This window comes from Heterocephalus glaber, unplaced genomic scaffold (genome assembly GCF_053883595.1).
Source record: "Heterocephalus glaber isolate CG9 unplaced genomic scaffold, H.glaber_assembly_v1.0 deba00001504, whole genome shotgun sequence".
Lineage (NCBI taxonomy): Eukaryota > Metazoa > Chordata > Mammalia > Rodentia > Bathyergidae > Heterocephalus > Heterocephalus glaber.
Window position 1 is genome coordinate 4003349 of NW_028258324.1, and position 24517 is coordinate 4027865.

Below are 24517 nucleotides of genomic sequence, written 5' to 3' on the forward strand. Positions count from 1 at the left end.
AATCTATATCCTATAAATAAATATTTTGCTTTGAAAACTGAAAATGTGGGAACTCCATGTAAGCAACCACGTGGTTGTTTGCTGTGTAGTCTTTTGCAAATATAAAGAAAAAATTTTTTTTGCTGTAAGGCTTTCACTGTACAGTTTTCACAGCAACATAACTATCATCCAGCATGTACCATATTTTGCAAGCCTCCAAGTTCAACAATCCAAATCGTCGATTCATATTATGTCCAAATGCAGCATTCTTGAGTCTAGTAGGTCAGTTAATCATCCAAGGTACATTTTTCTTCTTGAATGCTCCTTTATGTCAAGCTTTCTCTGACCCACTAGGCCGTTTATTTGTATCATTTTTATTTTATTAGGGATTGAAGCCAAGGCCTTCACACCAGCTCTTCTTACTGCCCTCCACCCCTTCCGGGTACCGGGGGTCGAACTTAAAACCCTCTGTTTGTGAGGCAGGTGCAGTGCTGCTGAGCTAAATCCCCGGCCCCATCTCTTTCGTAAAATTTTGAGACAGGGTCTCACTAGGTTGCACAGGCTGGGCTCAAACTTGAGATCCTGCCTCAACTGCCCAGAGTGCTGGAATTACAGGCATGTGGCACCATACCTGGGTTAGAATTTCTTCTTACTCTCTTCTCAAGGCACTTTGTTTTTGTTTTTATTTTTTTCTTCTAAGAGCAGAATATTTGTGACTTTTGTGCAACACCTACACTGTGGCTATCAGTATGCATGTCTGACTTCTAGCAAAGAACAAAAGATATTTGAAAACAGACCTCTATAAAGAAGTCATTTGTTTTCCCAGCCCTTCCTTGCATGTAGTATATACTGTTCAGCCAGTGTTGGTGGTGAAAGGTTTCGGGGGGGATTTTTTTTTTGAAGATAGGGTCTCACTGTGTAGTGCAAATTGGCCTTGAACTCACTATGTAGCCAAGGGTGACCTTGAACTTGAACTTCTAGCCATCCTTTTGCCTCAGCCTCCCAAGTACTGGGATTATAAGCATGTGCCACCATGCCTGGCTGGAAAATATTTTTTTCAAATATAAATGCAGAGCATTTTTCTGATACCTATTGTCCTGGAATAAAGTAGTATGCTAATTAGTATTTTAATTATATTTTAGGCAGTGCTGAAGATATGTATTAGGATCACACAACTTTGGATTTCTAAACACTGGAAGTAATGCTTGTGATGAATGTGAGATACAATGTTAGAGCTCATAGTGGGTAGTTTTTTCATTATTTGTAATCCACTGCACACATTATACTGTGTTAGATGTCACAGTGATGCAGGGCTATGGATCCTGCCTTAAAAAGCTTATGTATGAATAGCTAAGGTCAGCAGATGATGATGACAGTGCATAATAGAAAGGGGTAGGTCCAGGAGTTTAAGGCCAACCTGAACTACTAGCAAGATCTTATGTCTTAAAAAAAAAAAGTTGGAGGTAAGGAGGGGAGTTGGATATTGTATCCTGGCACTCTGGGATGCTATGACAGTAGGATCCCAAGTTTGAGCCCAGACTGGTCAGCTTAGCAACTTAAGAGACTCTGTTTCAAAAAATAAAAAAGGAGTGGAGATATAGCTCAGTATGCCAGTCCTGGGTTTGATCCCTAGTAACCAACCAGCCCCCTTAAAAAAAGAAAGTGGTGCCGGGCCTGGTGGCGCACGCCTGTAATCCCAGCACTCGGGAGGCTGAGGCAGGAGGATCACTGCAAGTTTGAGACCACCCTGGGCTACATAGTGAGTTCAGGGCCAGCCTGAACTACAAAAAGGGAGACCCTGACTCAAAAAAACCAAAAAAAAAGAGTGGGGAGTTGTATGGTTGTCATTAGAAGAGGTCCTACTAAAAAGTCTTGCTGAAGGTTTTTAGAAGCTTATTTAAAGGAGATTGTTAGTAGTAGAAGATAAGGAAGAACTCCATGGAGATACAAGTTGACCTGATTGATTTATTTTCATGGTTGCTGGGGGGTTGAGGGGTTGAACCCAGAGCCTTCACACTAAGCTATATCTCCAACCCTTTTTTTTTTTATTTTTTGGTACCAGGGATCCAACTTGGGACCCTGTGCTTGTGAGGCAGGTGGCAGAACCACTGAACTAAATCCCTAGCCCCCAACCCTTTTATTTTTTATTTTTTATTTTTTTGGTACCGGGCCTTTTATTATTTTTTCTTTTGAGACAAGGTCTCACTAAGTTGCCAAAGCTAGGCTTCAATTTGTGATCTTCCTGTTTAACTTCCCAGAGTGCTGTGATTATAGGCATGTCCTACCACACCCAGTTAGTTGAGCTGATTCTTTGCTGTTTTTTGTTGTTTTGAGGCAAGCCTTCCTTTGTAGTACTGACTGACCTTGATATCGAAGTGATCCTCCTGCCTCAGCCTCCTGAGTGCTGAAATTACAGGCATGTACCACTACACCCAGCTCGAGCTGATTCTTTTTTTTTTTTGGTACCGGGATCGAACTCGACCTTGGGCTTACGAGGCAGGCAGTGGAACCACTGAGCTAAATCCCCAGCCCTCCAGCTGATTTGTAAAGAATAGAAATGGGGGCCAGGGATTTAGCTCAGTGGTTCCGCCTTGCAAACGCAAGGTCCCAAGTTCAATCCCTGGTACCAAAAAGAAAAAAAAAAGGAATAGAAATGTTTTGCCTTGGTAGAGAACCTGTGGAAGAGTCGAGTGAATGGGCCCTCTAGACAGGGGAATCATTTGAGTAGACATGGAAATGGAAAGATGCTGAATCTACATAAGGCCTTAAAACCAGCTTGATTTACCCAGAGTTAGAAGATCTTACAGGCAAAAGACAGGTGGGAGGGTGCTGTTTGGGCTGGTGGCAGGAGTCTGAAAGCTCAGCTAAGCATGAAAGTTACTAAAGAGTTTGCCTGGCAGCAAAGGCTATATAGGTTGGAGTGATGGGAGTAGATAGCAAAGCAGAGCTGAGTTTAGGTAGCTGCAGTAAGGATGTAAGTTGATTCAGGAGGGCCTGCTGATTGATCAGCTTGTGTGGCCCTGGGAGCCCAGAGGGCAGTAGACAGCATGGAGGAGCAGCTCCTGGTCACTACTGGGGCCTATCCTACTGGTAATGGGGCAGGATTGTGATGCCGTGTATATCAGGCATCTTCAGGCAAACAAAGTGGCTACCGTAAGAACATTCGTTTTCAAAGTGGAATTTCTGAGGTTCCCAGATATTGTGCAACAGTCTTAGAAAATTTGCTTTTTGAGATATTTGTAAAATGTATGTAGAACATCTATCTGAAGAAAATTCCTATGATACCAGTTAGTTTGATTTTTTTTTTTTTTTTATAATCAGTAACCCAGTAAACCTCAGTTGCCTTTTTTTTGGTTTGGTTTTTTTGTTTGTTTGTTTTTGTTTTTTGCTATGTAGTTCAGGCTGTTGAACTCACTATGTAGCCCAAGCTGGCTTTGAACTCGTGGTGATCATCCTGCCTCAGTCTCCTGAGTGTTGGGATTACAGGTGTGCCCCACCACACCTGGCTTCAGCTGCCTTTGTTTAACAAACTGATATCCAGACCATACCAGCCTTAGCAAAAAGAGTGGATGAAAAGCAGATGTATATGTTCTTTTGTTAGCAGGCATAACAGGCCAAGAAAGAATTGGAAGGATTAGAGCCATGAGATAGGCTTGAAACACAGGTGTGCACATGATGAGGTAGAAGTTTTGGATTAAAGTGTTCTTATTTCCATTTTATTACACTAGCCCGCATTGAATGTATTAAATGAGAAAGAACTTTTTTTTTTTTTTGAGAAAGAACATTTTACTTAATGTGTACTTCTATTGCATCTTGTTTTTTTTAACTTAAATGTATTTTGATAGTTTAGATAGAAGTTATTCTCACTGTTGGTTCCAATCCTTCAAACTATTATATCTTCTTGATCCTTCTTTAGGATAGGGTAAGAGGTATTGACATGTTTAGTTCTGTCCTCAAGATGTTTTTATTATTTTATTTTAGTTTTTTAGTGCTGGGGATTGAACCTAGGGCCGTCACACTGAGCTGCATCCCTAGACCTTTTTATTTTTTATTGCACCAGGGTCTCATTAAATTGCCAGGGACTGGGCTTGGACTTGGGAATTTTCTGGCTCAGCCTCCCATACTGCTAGGAGTACAGGCGTGCACCACTATGCTTGCCTAAAATCTTAGTGAAAATATGTGTTGTTCTTACATTTTTTTCTTACATTCCTCCCCCCAAAAATAGATAAATAAATGAGTTATTTAGAAGATTATACTAGTCTCTTAAACTTTAATGTATCACCTATTGTTTTCCTTTTTACTTTAGCACCCTACCCTTTGCAACATGCAAACTCTTAAGAGTAGTATCCCTAGTAACTATGTTACTACGTATGTTAGTCCATCTTTACTTTGATAGTGGTTACATGTATACTGGTGATTAATTGTTTTTTTTACTATGTTACCAAGTATGAAACTGAATGTAATCTTCTTGGCTTAGTGTAGCACTTTTGTGTGAGAAAATAGATAATAATCTATTCTCCTTATTCGTGGTAATTATGTTCCGTAAGTCACCACAAATACTGAACCATTGCTGCTAGGGAAAATAGAGGTTCCTGTAAACTCAAGGTTACAACATTTTTGCCAACCAGTCAGTACAGAAATGTTTTTATGTGTTCCTGTTTAAGATGCTTTATGTAATTTATATTGTTGATTCATTAATACTGAACTTACAACCAATAGGATTATAACTTATGCCTGAGTAACACTTACCCAGCATTTTTCCCCATAAGGTACATACAGCCTTCTTGTGCCTAGGAACACTAGCAGCACTTTAGTGCTATTCTTGGCAACCATTTTAAACCATGAAATTACCCACAAAAGGCACAAAATTGTGGGAAGCAAGGTATTAGACACTTGTTTACAATATGAAAGTTCAAGCAAGGCAAAGCATTGCCTTACTAGGTATCAGCTGGGAACATGAGCGTTTAGACAACTGTATGTACATGACCACGAAAGTATTGGTCCAGGGATTACAAATTTTAATGAGTAGCCGGATTAGCATATATGCATTTGTGAATAATGAAAATTGACTGTATATAATTGGGGGGGCCTAGGAACATGGCTTGTTTTTTCTTAAACATTTTCATCAAGCGCCGGGGATTTAGCTCAGTGGTTTCACTGCCTGCTGCACAAGCACAAGGACCCGAGTTCGATCCCCAGTACCAAAAAACAAACAACCTCTGTTTTTGTTTTTGTTTTTGTTTTTTGGTACCAGGGATCGAACTCGGGAGCTTTCACTTGCAAAGCAGGCAGTGGAACCACTGAGCTAAATCCCTGGCCCTGGTCATTGCCTTTTGCAATGAAGAATTAGTTTGGCATCTAGAACACACCTATTAGGCAGAATATTTTCTTCTGAGCCCAATTAATGTTTATTTTTATTAGGAACCTAAGAATGTTATGAAACTTATTTTCATCATTAATGTGAATGTAAGAATTATTTCTTTTTTAAATTGTGTATCAGATGTTTTCTTTGAGTGTGCATCTCTTTTACTATTTATTCTTGCTTAAATATACTTGAGAAGACAGTAACATATCCCCTTCCTCTTTTTAGTCTCATTTTCTTTCTGTCCTGTAGAACAGAGGACAGTGAGATTAGACTCAAAGAGGGAAACCTGAGGGATGATATACCACGAGCAAGTCTGCTTATCATAACAAATTAATTATGCCTGAGAAATTTTCAGGCAACATACAATGAATGCCTTGAAGGCTGTTTTAATACATTGATTTCTAGGAAATGTATTCCTTCTTTTCTTTATGCCTTTTAGGATAATTGCATTTTGGTGATGAGTTTAAAATTTGACTAAACAGATCATGTACTTCCCTGGTTCTTGAACTTTCTTTGATATAAAATGAGGTGTTCCTAAGTTTTAACTGTAAATTTGCAAAACCCTGTGCAGATTCGAGAAATGATGGAGTCCTTTGAAGGCCCTCAGCCTGCAGATGTGAGGCTGATGAAGAGGAAAACAGGTGAGAGCTTGCTTAGTTCCTACTGCTCTTGTTCTCTTCCCCATTCCCAGCTCCGTCCCTAAAGAACATCCTAATACCCCCCAATTCTTCAAGCACATGAATTCAGAATGAAAGGTTTGCCATGGCTAAGGAATGTGACACTTTGAAAACGATGTTAACATCTGAGGAACTTTCTAAAAACTTTGGTTTTAGGGGCTTTTTTTTCTCTAGGTAAGTAATGATTTGTAAACTCCTCGTGTGACTGTTCATAGTCTGTTGCATGGTTACATTAAGCGTGGAATCAAATCAAGTGGCATTTAGTTGAGGCGGCTTGTTCCTTGCCATGGCAAAGTGTCAAGAAGATCCCCAAGTCAAGTCACATTTATAAAGCTGCTTCCCAATTGGCTTTGTCACACAGTGTTGAAGCAGTGGGAGAGAGATTGACCTGTTATAAAGGAACTGACTAACACGAGTATCCCGTCTATATCTGAATGCTGTCTCTAGGTGTAAGCCGTGGTTTCGCCTTCGTGGAGTTTTATCACTTGCAAGATGCTACCAGCTGGATGGAAGCCAATCAGGTTGCTTCACTCACCAAGTCTAGATATTCATGAAAATGGAACAAGTCTGTACAATTTAAAAAAAGGTTGAAGGAGTGGTTTGTTCCAAAGGAGTGACTTAAAAAACAAAACAAGCTTTGTATATATTAAAATTGACGTTACTAGCATAAATAAAGTACCAAGTACTGCACTGCAGAACTTATTCTGCTTTAAACATGGCTACCTGGCAGAGCTCTAATTACTGCATTCCTGTCTGGTAATTATCAAAATATCTTAATCTCCTCTTTTGCCCTACCTGATTATATTCCTATTCATTATATCCATTGAGAGTATTCTTAGTATATCAAACTCTCTATTTGACAGTGAAGAGAATATAATGGAACTCTGTGGCAAGCAGTTTTATAAATAATTCCTTATTTCTGCCTGCAGACCACAAGCCTCCTGGAGGCATAGCTGCTCAAATGGGTCTTCAGGGGCTATTTAAGGACCTAGTGGAATTTATGAACAGTAAGTCTGATAAGATTAGGCTGGGAGCTATGGCCTGCTGGTGTCTAATCTAATTAGAGTGGCATTAACATCCTAAGCTCCCTGAGAATACCTAATGTAGTCTGTTCAAATAGATGGTTCTTTGATGTAGTGTTAACTGAAGTATTCTTCAGTTTGTCAAAATAATATTTAGTGCTTGATAATGAAATAAAATTTTTTTTCAAGAATTCCAAAGCACAATACTGAATGCCTTTAACCAAGCGCATTCAGGAAGTTTGCTAGACTCATGTGGCTTTTCTACAGTGTTTTATGATTTGAGTTGCCCATGAATAAGAATTACATTCTTTGATTAATAGTACCATTTGTAACAAGACTCACTAATAAAGCTGTCATCTCGAATGACTGATAAGATGTTTAAGACTCTCAGTTTCTTAACCCAGAAGTCACAACCTAATCTTGTAAAAGTTGAGTTTCATTCATTTCATACCACAGATAACCATCCTACTAAACCCAGAACATACACAAGCTTTATGTGAGTCCATCTTCTTGATGGCATCATTTTGATGCAGTGGATGTTTCAGAATGACTAACCTGAGAGTTTAAAACTCCTAAGGAATTAAAGCTTGTAAGACATTTAAAAGTCTTCACAATTTTAATGTATACAAAGCTATATTAATGTGTAATACTTGATTGTAGTTCAAATTCACTCCAGAAATAAAAGGCCAATAGGATTAGGGACTCAGTGGTAGTTTGGAGTCTTCCCCAACACACATCCCTCCTAGCAGGGTGATCTGTTGACATATCTCCCAGCTTATAGTTGCTTCTGTACATCACAGTGAGTGGATGGGCCTTCAGCTTTTTCCCTCTTGGCCAGATACGCAGACTTGCTTTTAGATGTTACAGAGACAAAATTCACAGTTTGTCTTAAATATTTGAGTTTTTGAGAACCAAATTACTCAATTTGATCAATAATATACATTTAGAGGAATTAAACTCATTTTAAAAATCTGGATATCTAACCTGCTACTGCTACTTAATCTGTTCTGGTAGTGTCAGACCACCACTCCCATCATCCCCTCAAAAAAGAAAGAAAAAATGCTCCTGTTAAATGAAGGCTCTCTGAGGGCATGAGCTGGGTATACTCTTGGCTAGACTGATTCAGCTTGGAGTTTTAACCTTTTAAAGTTAAGTTCCTTTTAGTCACTTGGTTGACTTGAAGGATGAGATGGTGTACACTTTTATGAACTTTTCCTACCCCCCTGAAGAAACTTCATTGGCGGCCTGGTTATTCATCCTGAAGCAAGTACCATCAATTCCAGTGAAAAACACATCTGTCACCTAGGACATGACATGGTTGCATTTGGCAGGAAGAAATCTCATTTAGCTATTTTAGAGTTGGTAGCATTCAAAATAGTCCTTCCTGAGAAAGAGTTATAATCAGATTCCCTTTTAAAAATGAGTTCCCCTCCCTTTGTCCTCCCAAAGGATACATTCTGAAGCAGGAATTTTAGGGGGAAGGGGAAATATAAAGGCTTTTACTTTGCATAAGGATGAGGGACTGGGAAAAAGTGAAGCAAAGCCTAAGGACACCATGCTAAGGGCTAATACAGGAGACAGACTCAAGACTGGGAGAGGTCTTCTGCTTTTGAAATAGAGTGTTACTCACAGGCAGCCTGTCAATGCTGAATATTAGAACTTCTGTCTCTGCTGGAGACACGGCCTGGTGCATGTCAGCGTTTAGTGTTTGGCAGCTTTCTCAGCACTCCCTGACTCCGTTTACCTTTACTCCGCATCCCATTCTCTTACTGCCTATCTGAAGGATTGGATGGGCAGAGTATAGGTGGCGGTGGTTGGTCCTCCCCGTATGTTGTCCATTAATTCCAGAGCACTGATTTTTCCGAAGTGTGCTCTGCCCTGGGAAAATGGACACACATTCCTCACAATGAGAATAACTAATTACTTCTTTTCTTACAGAAAAAGTTGGTGATTCAAGGAAAGCACATTGCAATGCATTATAGCAATCCCAGACCTAAGTTTGAAGATTGGCTTTGTAATAAGGTAAGCATGTATCCTTCCAAAATAAGCAAATCTTCTTTGGGATTTTGCTGTTTTTCTGTTTGATATCCAGAAAAGGAAATTAGTATAAGCATGATTATTAGCTCTTATGATAAGGTGATTTATATATATATAGTTTTTGGTACCGGGGATCGAACTCGGGACCTTGTGCTTGTGAGGCAGACGGCAGAACCACTGAGCTAAATCCCCAGCCCATGATAAGGTAATTTTTGTGTTTTGTGACTTTCTGTGAGTTTTGTGCTGGTATAAGAGGACAGAATGGTCTGCAGCTGAAATATTTTGTTTTATGGAGACCCAGGTTTCTAAGCTATAGAGGTTTTTTTTGTTTTGTTTTGTTTTTGTTGTTTTTGGTACCGGGGATCAAACTCGTGTCCTTGCGCTTGCGCAGCAGGTGGCAAAACCACTGAGCTAAATCCCTGGCCCAAGCTGTAGAGTTTTCAGGTAAGATTTTTTTTTTCCTTTTTTTTGTACTGGGGATCGAACTCGGGACCTTGCACTTGCGAGGCAGCCGCAGGAACCACTGAGCTAAATCCGTGGCCCTAGGTAAGGCTTTTTTTGGGTACTGGGACCGAACTCAGGGACCTTGCGCTTGCCCTTTTGTTTTTTTGTTTTGTTTTGTTTTGTTTTGTTTTTGTTTTGAGACAGGATCTTGCTTTGTAGTTAAGGCTGGCCCTAAACTCACTATGTAGCCCAGGCTACCGTGAACTCTCCCAGTGCTCCTTCTGCTTCAGCCTCCCAAATGCTAGGATTATAGGCATGTGCCACCACACCCCACCTAATGTGTTATACTTGATTATACTTCATATTCATTTCAGAAATAAAAGGTCAATAGGATTAGGGACTCATTGTGGCACACAGGTGTAACCTTACCTACTGAGGCAAGAGGAACACAAGTCCAAGGCTAGCTTGGGCAATTGAGTGAGATCTTGTCTCAAAAAATAAAAAGGACCAGGGGGCCGGGGATTTAGCTCAGTGGTTCCACCACCTGCCTCGCAAGTGCAAGGTCCGGAGTTTGATCCCCAATACCAAAAAAAAAAGGGCTAGGAATGCAGTTCAGTGGTAGTGTGTCCCTGGGTTTGATCCTCAGTAACACAAAAAAAACCTTTTAAGCATGTGTCGCTAATTGTTGACTTCTGGAGCTCTCAACTTCAGCATATTCTCTTCACAGTGTTACCAGAAATCTTTGAGACCCTTACCACAGAAAGTTCTTTTGGGGGGCTGGGGATGTAGCTCAGTGGCTCTGCACCTGCCTGACAAGCACCAGGTCCTAAATTCCATTCCTAGTACTGGGGGAAAACAAAAAAGTTCTGTTGGGCCCTGTCACCAGTGTGCTTTTTTGCGGTTTTTTGAGACAGGATATTGGTGTGTATTTCAGGCTGGCCTTGAACTCATTATATAGTCCAGGCAGGCCTCAAGCTCACACCAGAACTGCTTCTGCCTCCCATGCTCTGAGATTACAGGTGTGCGCCACTACACTCAGCTGGGTGTGTCATTTTAACTTTAATATTGGCATAACTGTTTTGAGAGTGCTCACATTCTTTGCTCTGCATGTGTCTAGCAGGAAAAGAGATAGTGTTCAGGTCACATTATGTCTGAGTATATAGAATGGTCCCTATAGTGCTCCTTAATATGAGGAAGAACTTTGCCAGTGGCTTACTCTTAAGGTTTTTAGGTGAACTGAAACCTTTCCTCAACTTGAAAAAAATGGAATTCTACTTTAGAATACAACAAAATTTGTTTTTCTTGAAAGAATTTACATAGTATAATGCTCTAAATTTTTAGCTTATGCCCCACTGTTTCAGATACATGATACTAGTTTCTGCTTTTTTGCTTTGGTTTTGTTGTTGTTGTTATTGTTTTGAGACAGGTTCTCACTATGTAGACAGGTTCTCACTATGTAGGCTGGCCTTGAATTCACTATGTAGCCCAGGCTGGCCTCGAACTTGCAGTGATCTTTCTGCCTCAGCTTCCCGAGAGCTGGGATTACAGGCATGTGCCAACATAGCTGGCTCTGCTTTTTTTATATTAGTTACTGGACTTTCCTATGGCCTCATTACTCTAATTCACATTGTTACTAGAAAGCCTATCCTAATGTAAGATACAATCACAGACCCAGGTGTGGAAGTGCACGCCTGTAATCCCAGCCCACGGGGCGAGGGAGGAGGATCATTGAGTTTGATGCCAGCCTGCCTAGGGAGACCTTATTTCAAAAAAAAAAAAAAAAAAGAAAGAAAGAATTACAGATGCATTTTTTTTCTTTCAGTGCTGCCTGAACAATTTCAGGAAAAGACTGAAATGCTTCCGATGTGGAGCAGACAAGTTTGGTAAGCATGAATTCAGCTGTTGGGAAAATGCTATAAAATCTAGCTCATTAAATTATTGTCTGTAAATTAGGACAGTTAAACAAGTAACTGGGATATTTTCCTTAAGCCTTTATATTAGGCTGGGTCGACGCTCCTGATGTTTGCAAGAACACAGAAAATTCTTTTCATTTTCCAAAATTAAATTTGCTCATTTGGTTTGTATTCTGCATCTGCTTTTCTCTATTGTAGAGTAATGCCAGTTCTGCCCTAGCTCAATGTTTGCATTCTGTGTTAAACCTGTCAAAATAATAGGGTTCTGCTGGGTGTGATGGCATAAACACCTGTAATCCCAGCACTCAGGAGGCAGAGGCAGGAGGATTGCTGTGAATTCGAGGTCAGCCTAGGCTACATAGTGAGCTCTCAAGGCCAGCCTGAGCTACATAATGAGACCCTGTCTCAAAAAAACAATAAAAAAGGGGGTGGAGGTTTTGCTATAGCCACAAATCCTTTAGAAAGAAAAAAAAAAAAATAATGATGATATAACTGCTAGATGTGCTTAAAATAAAACTTTGGGCTTTTAATGTTTTTCTTTACTAAAAACACATTGATGTTTGTTTGTTTGTTTATCTTGTTTTCAATTGGGTCTCTTCCTCCTTCTAGATTCTGAACAGGAAGTGCCCCCTGGAACCACAGAGTCAGTTCAGTCTGTAGATTACTACTGTGATAGTAAGTTAAAGCATAATCTTTTCAGCCTTAAAAGTTAACCTTAGTTGGAAATTTTGGTACCTTTATCCTTTTTTTAGTGAGCAGTGGCTTCTGGTTGCCCCATAAAAGATTGGTTTTAAGAATGTTCTCCATGTTAGGGTAAACGATACATTAGGAACTTCTCAGAATTGTTTTTTTGTTTGTTTTTAATCTCATCTTATAAAGCATTGGTGGTAGGAATGCATGTTTATGTCATTTGTCTCTTCCCTCTGCAGCAATCATTCTTCGGAACATAGCTCCACATACTGTAGTGGATTCCATAATGACAGCACTATCTCCCTACGCATCCTTAGCTGTCAATAATATTCGTCTCATAAAAGACAAGCAAACCCAGCAGAACAGAGGCTTCGCATTTGTGCAGTTGTCTTCTGCAATGGTGATGTTCTCATTGAATCTTTCCTTTTAAAGAAACAGCATGGGGCTGGGGAGGTTGAGCTCAGTGGTGGAGGGCATGCTTACATGTGTGAGGGCCTGGGTTCGATCACTAGCACCAAACAACAACAAAATAAAAAACAATTTTTGGGCCGAGGATTTAGCTCAGTGGTTCCGCTGCCTGCCTTGCAAGTGCAAGGACCCGAGTTCGATCCCCGGTACCAAAAAAAACCAATTTTTGGTAAATGTGGTTCATCCTGTTTTGATATTTTGTATGAGGCTTCTGGAGCCCAAGGTTCAAGGTAATGATATATTGCAGTGCTAAATTACAAGACTGATTTTTTGGTTGGGTGAATGGTGTTGAGACAATTTTGCTATGCAGTCCAGGCTAGCCTCGAACTTGCTGTATAGCTCAGGCTGGCCTCAAACTCCTCTTGCCCCTACCTCAACATCTCAAGTGCTTCTGGGACAATAGGTTTCCATCACCATACCCAGCTTATGATACTAATTTCTTTGATGAGTACTAACAGTTCTAGAGAACTGGCAAAACTGAAGTTTGAGCCACACTGTAGTCCTTCATGCTTTGTTTTACATTGTTTGTTTGCGGGTGTGTGTGTGTGTGTGTGTGTGTGTGTGTGTGTGTGTGTGTCCGTGTGCGCGTGCGCATGCGTGCCTGTGTGCCTGTATGCCTGTGTGTGTGGTACTGGGGCTTTGCATAAATTTACTTTTAATTTTTGAAATGGTCTCGCTAAATCACTTAAGTTGCCCAAGCTGTGCTCAAACTTGGTATCCTCCTGCCTCAGCCTGCTAGTGTGCCGGGATTACAGGCATGCACCATCACACCTGGCTTATTCTTTTAATAATACTGGATTCCTTCACATCCTGGAAGTATTTCTTTTGTCAAGGTTTCATATATGCAAATACAATGAGGAATCACAGCTTTTTTAAAAAATAGCTGTATTTCTTGAATGACTAGGGAGAAATTTTTTATTGCATGACACATTTGGTTTTCTTCATGTTTTCTTTTAGGATGCGTCTCAGCTGCTTCAGATATTACAGAGTCTCCATCCTCCTTTGAAAATTGATGGGAAAACTATTGGGGTTGATTTTGCAAAAAGTGCTAGAAAGTGAGTGACTTCATTATCCTTGTTTCAAACTGCTGCAACTGCACATTTGTCCGGCAGTGCTTTGACAGTCACTGCTCTTAACAAAGAAATGCCCTCCTCCCTAGTTCAAGGCCAAAAAGAGGATTGTCTTCTCTTAGAACTTATTCTCTCCTTTCTTCTATAACCAGTTGATAGCAGAAGTGGTTTCAGAGCAGGACAAAGGAAAGTATGGCAGATGAGTTGAAAGCATGTTCTGTGGGAACTGCAGCAGTATAGTGCAAACATGTTCAGAAATAATCTCATTTTTCCAGAACGGCACACTAATAGCTTCATGTCTATAGTACTTTGGTCTAGCTCTAAATTTCCCTTTCCTAATGTATCATCGCTCGTCCAACAGGTGCCTTGTTATATGGTAGTTACAAAATAGAGCAGTGATATTACAGAGCCACTTTACCATAAATACATCTTCCCCTGTGAATTTGGCCTTTGCTGGCATGTGAAACCTCCTGACAAGGCTATCATTGCTGCTCCCTTGTCAGTGTGGGGCTCCACTTGGGGGCATATTGAGTGGTGTGCAATTACATGATTGGGATGTTTGCTTTCAGAGACTTGGTCCTCCCAGATGGCAACCGTGTCAGCGCCTTCTCTGTGGCTAGTACAGCCATTGCTGCTGCTCAGTGGTCGTCTACCCAGGTAAGAGACAGGTTCTTTTTGCTCAAGGTAGTATAGTTGTGGTTACCAAATTCACAGCAATGACCTTTTCTGCGGTACTTGTATTAGAAATCTCCAAGGACATTTATAGGGAGTACTTCCTAGCTTCTTTACTTGATATGCACTAAGTTTGTCTTTGCTTCCTTTTCTTTTGACATTTTGTAGTCTCAAAGTGGTGAAGGAGGCAGTGTTGACTACAGTTACTTACAGCCAGGCCAAGATGGTTATGCGCAGTATGCACAGGTAGGTCTGTTTGACTAGCATTCAACTTGAAGATTGAAAAATGTGTGTAAGAATAATAGCTTTAATGGAATTTTCTTCAGTACTCACAGGATTACCAGCAGTTTTATCAGCAACAAGCTGGAGGATTGGAATCTGATGTATCGTCTGTATCAGGTAGTAAATGTCATCTCCTTTTTACTTTTTGTTTAAGCAACTGTTGTTGAGGATTATGTCTAGAGTCTTAACTAGACCCAAAGTTATAAGTCTATATCCCTGAAAGAATATGGGGGACACATTCAAGGATATCACCATCTGCCCAAGGTTCTGGGAGGGTTAGGGTTGTTTGTATACACCAAGAACCAATATAACTTCTAAGAGACCATCTCATGATGTGTTTTATTTTTGGAATTCAGTTCTTTCTTTGCCTGCCTGGTTATTACATGTTGTTAGTGTCCATATAAGTTCAGAGAGCAAAGAATGTGGCCTCAGAGACATGATAAACATCAATCAGAAGGGTCATAATAATATAGTAAGTCCGTGACCTAAACACATTCAAGGTGTGAACTTTCACAGATAGCAATGGACCTTTCATTGCAAACATTCGTAGGTGGAAACAAATCATGGAAGTAGCTTATGTGTCTGCCAGGCATTGTCATGGTTGTGCTGCTATGTGCTTACTGTACAGTGTGATAGTGTAGGGTAGTACAATGCTCAGTCAGAACCCAGGATGTCTGGAGCCAAGAAAAAGAGCAATGATGATGTGGAGAAGACTGCTAGGAAGGGCAGAGCAATATACATTGTATATTTGTGTCAAAGGTGTATGACTCATTTTGTCAGATTTACTCTAATAAGACTTTCCTTTAGTGTTTTGTTTTGTTTTGGTACCAAGGATCAAACCCGGGACCTTCCGCTTTTGAAGCAGGCGGCGGAACCACTGAGCTAAATCCCTGGCCCCCTCCTTTAGTTTTTGTTCCAGAATTATAAAACTTATAATCAAACCACCACCACCACCCCCCATACTGGGGATCAAACTCAGGACCTTACACTTTCGAGGGAGGCATGGTGAACCTTTCCTTAACCTAGAGCAGATAGGGATTTTTTTTTCCTTTTGGCCATCATACTGAATTCTTAATTTTGTGTATCACGTTCTAGTAGGATTATAAGAAAATGAAACCCAGTATTTTGGCACACACCTGTAATCCCCAGTTACTCTGGAGGCTGAGGCAGGATGCAAATTTAAGGTCATACGGGCAATTTAACAAGACCCTGTCTCAAAATAATTTTTTTAAAAGCCTGGGGATGTAGCTCAGTGGTAGACTTGCTTGTCTAGCAGTATAAGGCACAGGGTTCAGATCTAGGTACTGCAAAAAAAAAACACCTAAATCGAGCATTACACATGTCTTGAAGTCCAGTGCCTTAACTCTGCCTAACCCCTGTGTTTATCATCTGCTCAGCAGTGACCACCACCTCAGCAGCTGTAGTGTCCCAGAGTCCCCAGCTGTATAATCAGACCTCCAATCCACCTGGCTCTCCGGTAATTCTGTCCTCTTATTTGTGATTGTTGGGGAAATTTTATGTTGCTGTACAAATACTGTCCTTTCCTGCTGTATAAACTAGGGTTGAATAACATACTTTCCAACCTATTTCTCTTTCATAGTATTAGATAATAAAATTTTACTATGTGTCGGTGCTTATATTTCCAATATAAAATTACAAGTGGGATATATTTACACTTTGTGCATGCTTCAACTTGATCTTTAGAAAGTTGTCGGCATGTCTTTTGCTGAAGGATTGCTTTGAATCCTTGCTGTGGTGTGTCTGTTAGGGTATCCTTTCCTCCTGGATAATTGCAGTGATTTAGTTTTCTTAAAAGGCTTTACAAAATTATATTGAAGCTGCTGTTCTTTCCAGACTGAGGAAGCACAGCCTAGCACTAGCACAAGTACACAGGCCCCAGCTGCTTCCCCCACTGGTGTAGTTCCTGGTACCAAATATGGTAAGCCAAACCTTATGGGGCTATTGACAGTTAGAAGGTCCTAGTTGCTGCTTTTGTTTAATAAAAGTTCCTCTTCCGCTATGGATGACAAAGGGACACTTGGGATGTAAGAGAAAAAACATTAAGGACTGCTGTGTCTCATTGACTTAGAATTAAAAAAGACATTTTCTTACCTGGAATGACTGTGCTGGATTTTGTTTTTGCAGCGGTACCAGACACATCCACTTACCAGTATGATGAATCTTCAGGATATTATTATGATCCAACAACAGGGCTCTATTATGACCCCAACTCACAAGTAAGAGTGATATTTTTCTCCTCAATTTCACTAGGAGGATCTTAGTTTTGCTTAGTACATTTATGAGTCATGAGATAAAATAATTCCCTGCAAAGGAGTATGTGACCCAAGTAAGTTTTATTTTACTATTATTTGGGTGTAATGGTGCTGGAGATCAGACTTTACCACTGAGCTGTATCCATATCCTCTGGATGAGTTTTAGCCACCAAGATGTAATTTTTATTTATTTTGGGTGTTTGTTTTGTTTTGTTTTGTTGGCAGCACGGTACTTGAGATTGAACCCAGGGCCTTCATACTAAGCTACATCCCTCTAGTTCTGGGATTACAGGCTCCCATTCCTGCCTTTGGATTTTAACTTTAAAGCTAAATGTTTTGAGGTAGCTGGGCGTAGTTGCACACATCTGCAATACTGGCTACTGGGGAGGGTGAGGCAGGATGGTCACAAATTTAAGGCCAGCCTAGCCAGTACAGCAAGATGCCATCTCAAAAAAAAGTTCTGAGGTGTAATGTACATATAGAAAAATGCACAAGGTTGAGGTTTACAGTTCTTTGAATGTTTAGATGCATGCACATTCATATACGTACCATCACTCAGAACATTCCCAGCATACCTGGAAGGCTCTTCATACCTCTTTCTAGTCAGCACCCTCACACTTCAGTAACCACTGTTCTGATATTCTTTATCAGAGGCAATATTGCCAAGTTTTGTGTAAAGCTCTGACTAGAAGTTTTAAAATGCATTTTCTTTCTATTAAGATAAAATGCACCATTTTACCATTTATAGTGTATTATGCAGTGGTTCTTATTATAGTCACAATGTTATGCAACTGCCATCCCTAGCTAATTTCAGAACATTTTCATTACACCAAGAAGGAACCCTATACCCATTTCTAATCACTCCCCATTTCCTCTTCTCCCAAGTAACCACTAACCTACTTTTTGTCTCTGTGGATTTACCTATTCTGGATATTTCATGTGACCTCTTGTGTCCAGTGTCTTTTACTTAACATACCCATGTATTCTTGAGGGTAGAATTTAGCAAATCTGTGGAGTGATACTTTATTTTTAGTGGTGTATATAATTTTTTAAAGAGGAAAAGCAATTTTTAACACTCCATAAATAACTGTTTATGACCAGGAGCTATGTATATAGAGTATAACAGGAACTTGTGGTTTCTGAGAGAGGAAAGTGTAAAGCTATGTGTGACCTGCTTGAGCAGGCCTGGCCTTTGCATTTCTTCCACTTCTCTGTTCTTTTTGGTTTTTGGGGGGTTTTTTTGGTACTCGGGATTGAAATTGGGTCCTTGCGCTTGCTCAGCAGGCGGCGAAACCACTGAGCTAAATCCCCAGCCCCAGGTGGCAGTTTTTTTAGTGTGGTCATAAAGGTTGTTACTTCTGTGTCTTACACCACTTTGCCTGGAAGAAAATTAAGATAACTCATTCCAGGTCCCTGTTGAGCAGTTAAATGACAGGAGTAAAGAGAAGAGGAGGAAAAGTGTCACCTGTTGAGCTTGGGTTCCTTTAGCAAAACCTCCTTCCAGAGTCCCTTGCAAGTGTTCACAGCCCTCTTGATTGCCTAGAGTTCCTTCCATATGAATGAACCTAATGGTGAGCTGTTAACTGGTTGTCATGGAGGATGTATGTCTGATATGTCCACCTACTCTGGCCTACCTACTTGGTTTATATGAACCGCCTGTGGGAAGAAGTGACACACAGTATTCTTTGGGTCCCCTCTAGGTAGGCCCTGCTATTAAATTAATGATAGCCAGATTCTTGGAAAAGAACCAATTTTTACTTTGTTTTTTTGTTTTGTTTTTTTGAGACAGGGTTTCACTATATAGTTCAGGCTGGTCCTGAACTCACTAAGTAGCCCAGGCTAGCCTCAAACTCATGGCAATCCTCCTGCCTCAGCCTCCTGAGTGCTGGGATTATAGGCATGTGCCACCATGCCCAGCTCCAATTTTTATTTTGACCCTAGAAGTTTCACACTTCTTTTCTAGCTGGTTCATCATCCTTAGACATACCAGGGTATACTGAGGGTTCTTTCTGGGCAGGAAACCTCACTAATATTTTGTATTTGTGTGCTGGAGATTTAGCTCAGTGGTTTTGCCGCCTGCTGCGCAAGTTCAAGGACCTGAGTTCGATCCCCAGTACCAAAAAAAACAAACAAAAAAACCCAAGCAATATTTTATATTTGTATGTTTAACTTTTTTTTTTTTTTTTTTGGTACCAGGGATCGAACTAATGCCCTTGCGCTTGTGAGGCAGGCAGCAGAACCACTGAGCTAAATCCCTGGCCCTTGTTTTAACTTTTTTAACAAAAAATAATTTTGACCTACTTTTAAAAATTTTACTTAGGCTTTTTAAAATTTGCTTAAGGTACAGCTCAGTGGTAGAGCTTTTCCCTAGCATGTTCAAAGCCCTGGGGTTCAGTCCTCAGCACTGGCATAAAAAGAAGTTTGGTAGGTATAATGGTGTGTGTCTGTAATCTCAGCACTCTGGGAGTCTGTGTTAGGATTACAAATGGCATTAAAATCAGAGCCTAGGGTGTGTGGAGATGTACTGCTCCTCTCTAGTTTATACCCTGAAAAGTTCTAAAAGGCAACCGTCAGCAAGTATCTAGTGACTTGAGACTCTGTCTCGAAATTTAAAAAAGGAGGCCGGGGATTTAGCTCAGTGGTTCCAGCACCTGCCTCAAAAGCAACAAGGTCCTGAGTTTGATCCCCAGCACCAAGATAAAAAAATTTTTTAAAGGGAGCTTGGAAATGTAGTTCAGTGTGAAGGCCCTGGGTTCAAGCCTCAGAACTGGGAAAACAAAACAAAAAGGAGAAAATCTACATTAATTTTATTTTCTTCTTCTAGTACTACTATAATTCCTTAACACAGCAGTATCTTTATTGGGATGGAGAGAAGGAGACCTATGTGCCAGCTGCAGAGTCCAGTTCCCACCAGCAGACGGGCCTGCCTCCTGCAAAAGAGGGGAAAGAAAAGAAGGAAAAACCCAAGAGCAAAACAGCTCAGCAGGTAAAGAGTAGTAGGAGCCAGCCAGGGAACCTATAATTTCCTTTTTGGAGTATTGAAAGGCTTAATTCTTCATTTTTTGCTTGCAGCATTTATGTCAGCTTTATTTAAATTCTTTTTTTTTCTTTATTTAGATTCTTAAAAACTGGGCTGAGGGTTTAGCTAGGGTTGCAGCTTGCCTAGCTTATGCAAGGCCTTGAATTTCATGGGGGTGGTGGTGCTGGATGTGTACAGGCTTTTAAGAAATATTTGTAGGTTGTACGTGATAGCATCTGTGGAAATATTGTAGGTAGAAGAGTAAAAGGGGGTTTGTTATAGGCCATGTGGTTGAGATAAGATCCTTAATAGCTCGTTGCCAATGGACAGGAAACTAAATGTTTTGGGGTGGTGTTTGTTGTTTGTTATTAGATCGCCAAAGACATGGAACGCTGGGCTAAGAGTTTAAACAAGCAGAAAGAAAATTTTAAAAACAGCTTTCAACCTGTCAATTCATTGAGGGAAGAGGAAAGGAGAGAATCTGCTGCAGCAGATGCTGGCTTTGCTCTCTTTGAGAAAAAGGTAACAAATAGTAGGAGGACCAGCCACAATTCATAATGGAAGCCTATGTAAAACTAGAGGCTTATTTATGGCTATTTTGCTTTCCAGGGAGCCTTAGCAGAAAGGCAGCAGCTCATCCCAGAACTGGTGCGAAATGGAGATGAGGAGAATCCCCTCAAAGTAAGGAAGTACCACCATGTTTTAAAGATTGTGTCTGTGGTTTGTTTCACTTAGAATCTCAATTACATCTTGGCTAATGTGATTTCTACTTAAAACTGGATGTGGTCTCTGTTGATGGGTATTTGAAGCAGTTTCTACACATAAAATCCATATTCAGGAATTTGTTTTCTATATCTGAAAGCAGGTGTGATGGAGCAGTGAATGAAGCCTGAATTCTTAATCTCAGTTAATTGAGTTTTGTTGCAACTGTAAATAGAAATTTTAATGGTCTGGAAAAAGAGAATTAACACAGGAAAAAAACGTATTCTTCTTGGTAGATACTGGTCCCACTGGGCCATTACTCTGATCTGTTGTTGTAACTGGGTTTTTTAATGTGAGTCATTACGAAAAAATGATACAAGGTAATCAGGATTCTCCCACGTTATAGATGAGGCATTACTTTACTCAGGTACATAGCTGTTGTTATTTTTGTTGTGCATTTCCAATAACCCATCCTTCTTTTGTCCCCAGAGAGGTCTGGTTGCTGCATATAGTGGTGACAGTGACAATGAAGAAGATCTGGTAGAGAGACTTGAGAGTGAAGAAGAGAAGCTTGCTGACTGGAAGAAGATGGCCTGTCTGCTCTGCCGTCGCCAGTTCCCAAACAGAGATGCCCTGATCAGGCACCAGCAGCTCTCTGACTTACACAAGGTTGCCTTGCTTCTCTTGAGCTGGTTGGAGGTGGGGAAGGAAGACAGTAAGATGATGGGAATGTCCTGATCATGTTGCAAGTTCAGTAAATACCTGTTGGTGGTGGTTGCCTTGTAGGAATGTTCCAGGGTATAGAGTGTGGAGAGGAGCAGTACTGCTCCACATACCCCAGGCTCTGGTTTTGATGCTACATGAATTGGGCTTTGGCTCTTAAAATATAATAGATAGTGGGCTGGGGATTTAGCTTAGTGGTTCTGCCACCTGCCTCGCAAGTGCAAGGTCCCAAGTTTGATCCCCAGTACCAAAATATATATATATATATATATATATATATATATATATGTGATAATGTTATGACTTATGACTTTTCACATTAGTGTGGTCTGAACTCTAACTGTAAAACAATCTCTTATATAGCAAAACATGGACATATACCGACGATCCAGGCTGAGCGAGCAGGAGCTGGAAGCCTTGGAGCTGAGGGAGAGAGAGGTGAATGGGAAGCAATGTGCCACTAGGAAAACCATTTTAGGATTATCTGCCTTTAGTAGTTTTTGTTTCATTTTGATTTGTTTTTGCTTGTTCTGAGACAGGGTCTCATTGTGGTACCCAAGTAGGTTCTGAACTCCCAGGTTCAAGCAGTCCTCCTACCTAAGCCTCCTGAGTGGCTGGGGATATAGGCATACAACATTATGCTCAGCTTGGCTTTAGCTTTTATGTGTAGCCTTTAATTTCAGGTTGCTTAGAAAAGTTAAAAGGATTTATCACCTAGCCCTTGAAGTTCATGTAGGTGCACCCAGGCTTTATATGTTTTGTGAGTTCCATGCTCTTCCTTTAGGAGGGTGCACAAGACCATAACTATACCCTCAAGCTTTCCAAATGCCCCAGGAGTGGTGGCATAAGCCTGTAATCCTAGCAGTCTGGAAGGCTGAGGCAAAGGAATGCAAATTCACGCCCAGCCTGGTCAATTTAGGAACTTAGATCCTGTCTCAAAATAAAAAAGAGCTAGGCATGTAGCCCGGTGTGAAAGCCCTGGGTTCAATCCCTATTACCAAAAAAAAAGACCAAACTAAAAAACCAAGCTCTAGGGCCAGGAATTGAGCTCAGTGGTACAAGCGCAAGGTCCTGAGTTTGATCCCTGGTACCAAAAAAACAAGCTTTAGATTAAAAAATACTTGGAGTTGGGCCGGGGACTTAGCTCAGTGGTTCCGCTGCCTGCCTTGCAAGCAGAAGGATCCGAGTTCGATCCCTGGTACAAAACAAAAAAAAACAAAAAAACTTGGAGTGAAAGTCTTGAAGTCCAGGTGCAGTAGACTTACAGATCAAAGTATGAATGTTTTTGACAATATTTTTTTTCTCCCACACAGATGAAATACCGAGATAGAGCTGCAGAAAGACGAGAGAAGTATGGCATTCCAGAACCTCCAGAGCCCAAGCGCAAGAAGCAGTTTGATGCCGGCACTGTGTATGTGATGTGCACCATTTTCCAGTTCATTAGCTGGGGCTCTGGCTGTTTTAAGTAACTGTGTGTTTGCCACTGGCAGGAATTACGAGCAGCCTACCAAAGATGGCATTGACCACAGTAACATCGGTAACAAGATGCTGCAAGCCATGGGCTGGCGGGAAGGCTCAGGCTTGGGAAGAAAGTGTCAAGGTATCACAGCTCCCATTGAGGTAAGCAGTAGGGCTGGGCATCATGCCCAGGTTTAACAGGCTTGTGGAAGGATGAGATGAATGCCCAGAGGGTTTGAAATCCAGTAGCAGCCATATCTTAACATAAAGATGCTGGTCATCTCATCATCACTGAATGGACTTTTTTTTGGTGGGGGGATTCTGAGGACCAAACCCAGAGCCTTTTTCTTGCTAGGCAAGTGCAGTACCACAGCTGAATCCCCAAGCCTTCATCACAGCTATTGCTGATTCTTCCCTGTGGCCCTCCCTTATTTCACCCTCCTTGTGTACTTAAAAAATTAAAATTTAGTGGTTTTCATCTATAAGAAGAAACTCTTAAATTGGTTAGCCCAGATTGAGTTAGCCCACTCTGTCCTGGTGGCATGGCTGAGATCAGTATTTGTGTATGTGAGTTCTGCTGATGTCATCCATTCTGCTGTAATTTGTGCCTGTAATTACTAGGCCTCACCCAGGTTTTCCCCAGGCTTCTGTGAAATATTTTAGGGCCCTTATCACACATGGATGCTTGCTGAGCAGACACTGAGGAATGGAGGATGTGGGTTCACCTGACTGTCTTAGCCCATTTTATTGCTCCTGGCCTTAAACCTACTGCAGATCTCCAGCATAGAAAACTTGTCTTCATATGAAACTTGCTGTTTCCTGTGGGTGGTCCTGCTCAGCAAGAAATAAGTTGAATGAGAGGTGGGAACAGTCCACACCCTACTTGCCGAATGCCGACAGTTTTTTTGGTTTTCCAGGCCCAAGTCCGGCTGAAAGGAGCTGGCCTCGGAGCCAAAGGCAGTGCATACGGGTTGTCAGGTGCCGATTCCTACAAAGATGCTGTTCGGAAAGCCATGTTTGCTCGGTTTACTGAGATGGAGTGAGACAGAGAAAGATGACCAGGAGCATAAGAAGTGGATCATGTCCTAGATGCGCTCTTACCTTCTGGCTCAAGAAAGGCATGCCTTGTGCTATTAACAGTTTTTAGGATGCAAGGTTCTCCTTCCCACCATATAGGAGCTCCCTGATATGGGCTGTCTGTTGAACGGCCTTCCTTCCTGCCTGAGGGCTTGTGAACAGACCACAGAGGGTGGTGGACTTTTTATACTGCGGTGTACATAGTGTAATGTAATACATTTTACATGTGTAGTCTATGTTGTAGCTTCTCCTTCCTGGGGATTTGAGGTGTCCTAGGTGGTGACACCAAAGCCACCTCTGTTATTTGTCATCGTGATGACTTTCCTTGGCAAAAGCCTTGTGTATATTTGTATATTACACATTTGTACAGAATTTTGGAAGATTTTCAGTCTAGTTGCCAAATCTGGCTCCTTTACAAAAGAAATACCTTGAAAAATGGTGGTCCTGTGTGTTTATTCTTAGGTGAGTAGGTAAAGCATGTCTAAGCCATTAGTCTGTTGGGTTTTTTTTCCCTTTGGTGCCGGGGATTGAACTTGGGACCTTGTGCTTGCAAGGCAGGCGGTGGGACCACTGAGCTAAATCCCCGGCCCCAGTCTGTTGGTTTTTTACATGTAGTATTTTATGCTTGTTTCTTTGCCCCCATATT

General features: G+C 41.0%; 1 protein-coding gene across 5 annotated transcripts in view; it reads left to right on the top strand.

The window, feature by feature from the left end:
• Rbm5 (RNA binding motif protein 5) overlaps nucleotides 1–24309 on the top strand; it is a 31123-nt gene extending 6814 nt beyond the window's left edge. For 2 of the 5 annotated variants that reach the window (XM_004834073.4, XM_004834075.4), the window contains exons 5-25: nucleotides 5916–5985; nucleotides 6469–6542; nucleotides 8982–9065; nucleotides 11347–11407; nucleotides 12047–12112; nucleotides 12367–12527; nucleotides 13553–13650; nucleotides 14235–14322; nucleotides 14506–14583; nucleotides 14664–14736; nucleotides 16017–16096; nucleotides 16474–16558; nucleotides 16765–16856; nucleotides 19717–19878; nucleotides 20284–20433; nucleotides 20521–20592; nucleotides 21103–21282; nucleotides 21700–21774; nucleotides 22650–22747; nucleotides 22827–22956; nucleotides 23712–24309. In XM_004834073.4, the coding sequence (XP_004834130.2) occupies nucleotides 5916–5985; nucleotides 6469–6542; nucleotides 8982–9065; nucleotides 11347–11407; nucleotides 12047–12112; nucleotides 12367–12527; nucleotides 13553–13650; nucleotides 14235–14322; nucleotides 14506–14583; nucleotides 14664–14736; nucleotides 16017–16096; nucleotides 16474–16558; nucleotides 16765–16856; nucleotides 19717–19878; nucleotides 20284–20433; nucleotides 20521–20592; nucleotides 21103–21282; nucleotides 21700–21774; nucleotides 22650–22747; nucleotides 22827–22956; nucleotides 23712–23837 (2103 nt within the window). In that variant the 3' untranslated portion in view covers nucleotides 23838–24309. The remainder of the gene's footprint in view (nucleotides 1–5915; nucleotides 5986–6468; nucleotides 6543–8981; nucleotides 9066–11346; nucleotides 11408–12046; nucleotides 12113–12366; nucleotides 12528–13552; nucleotides 13651–14234; nucleotides 14323–14505; nucleotides 14584–14663; nucleotides 14737–16016; nucleotides 16097–16473; nucleotides 16559–16764; nucleotides 16857–19716; nucleotides 19879–20283; nucleotides 20434–20520; nucleotides 20593–21102; nucleotides 21283–21699; nucleotides 21775–22649; nucleotides 22748–22826; nucleotides 22957–23711) is intronic. The other 3 variants (XM_004834076.4, XM_087186101.1, XM_021265181.2) reach the window with 2 other exon arrangements.
• Nucleotides 24310–24517: the final 208 nt, after the last annotated feature.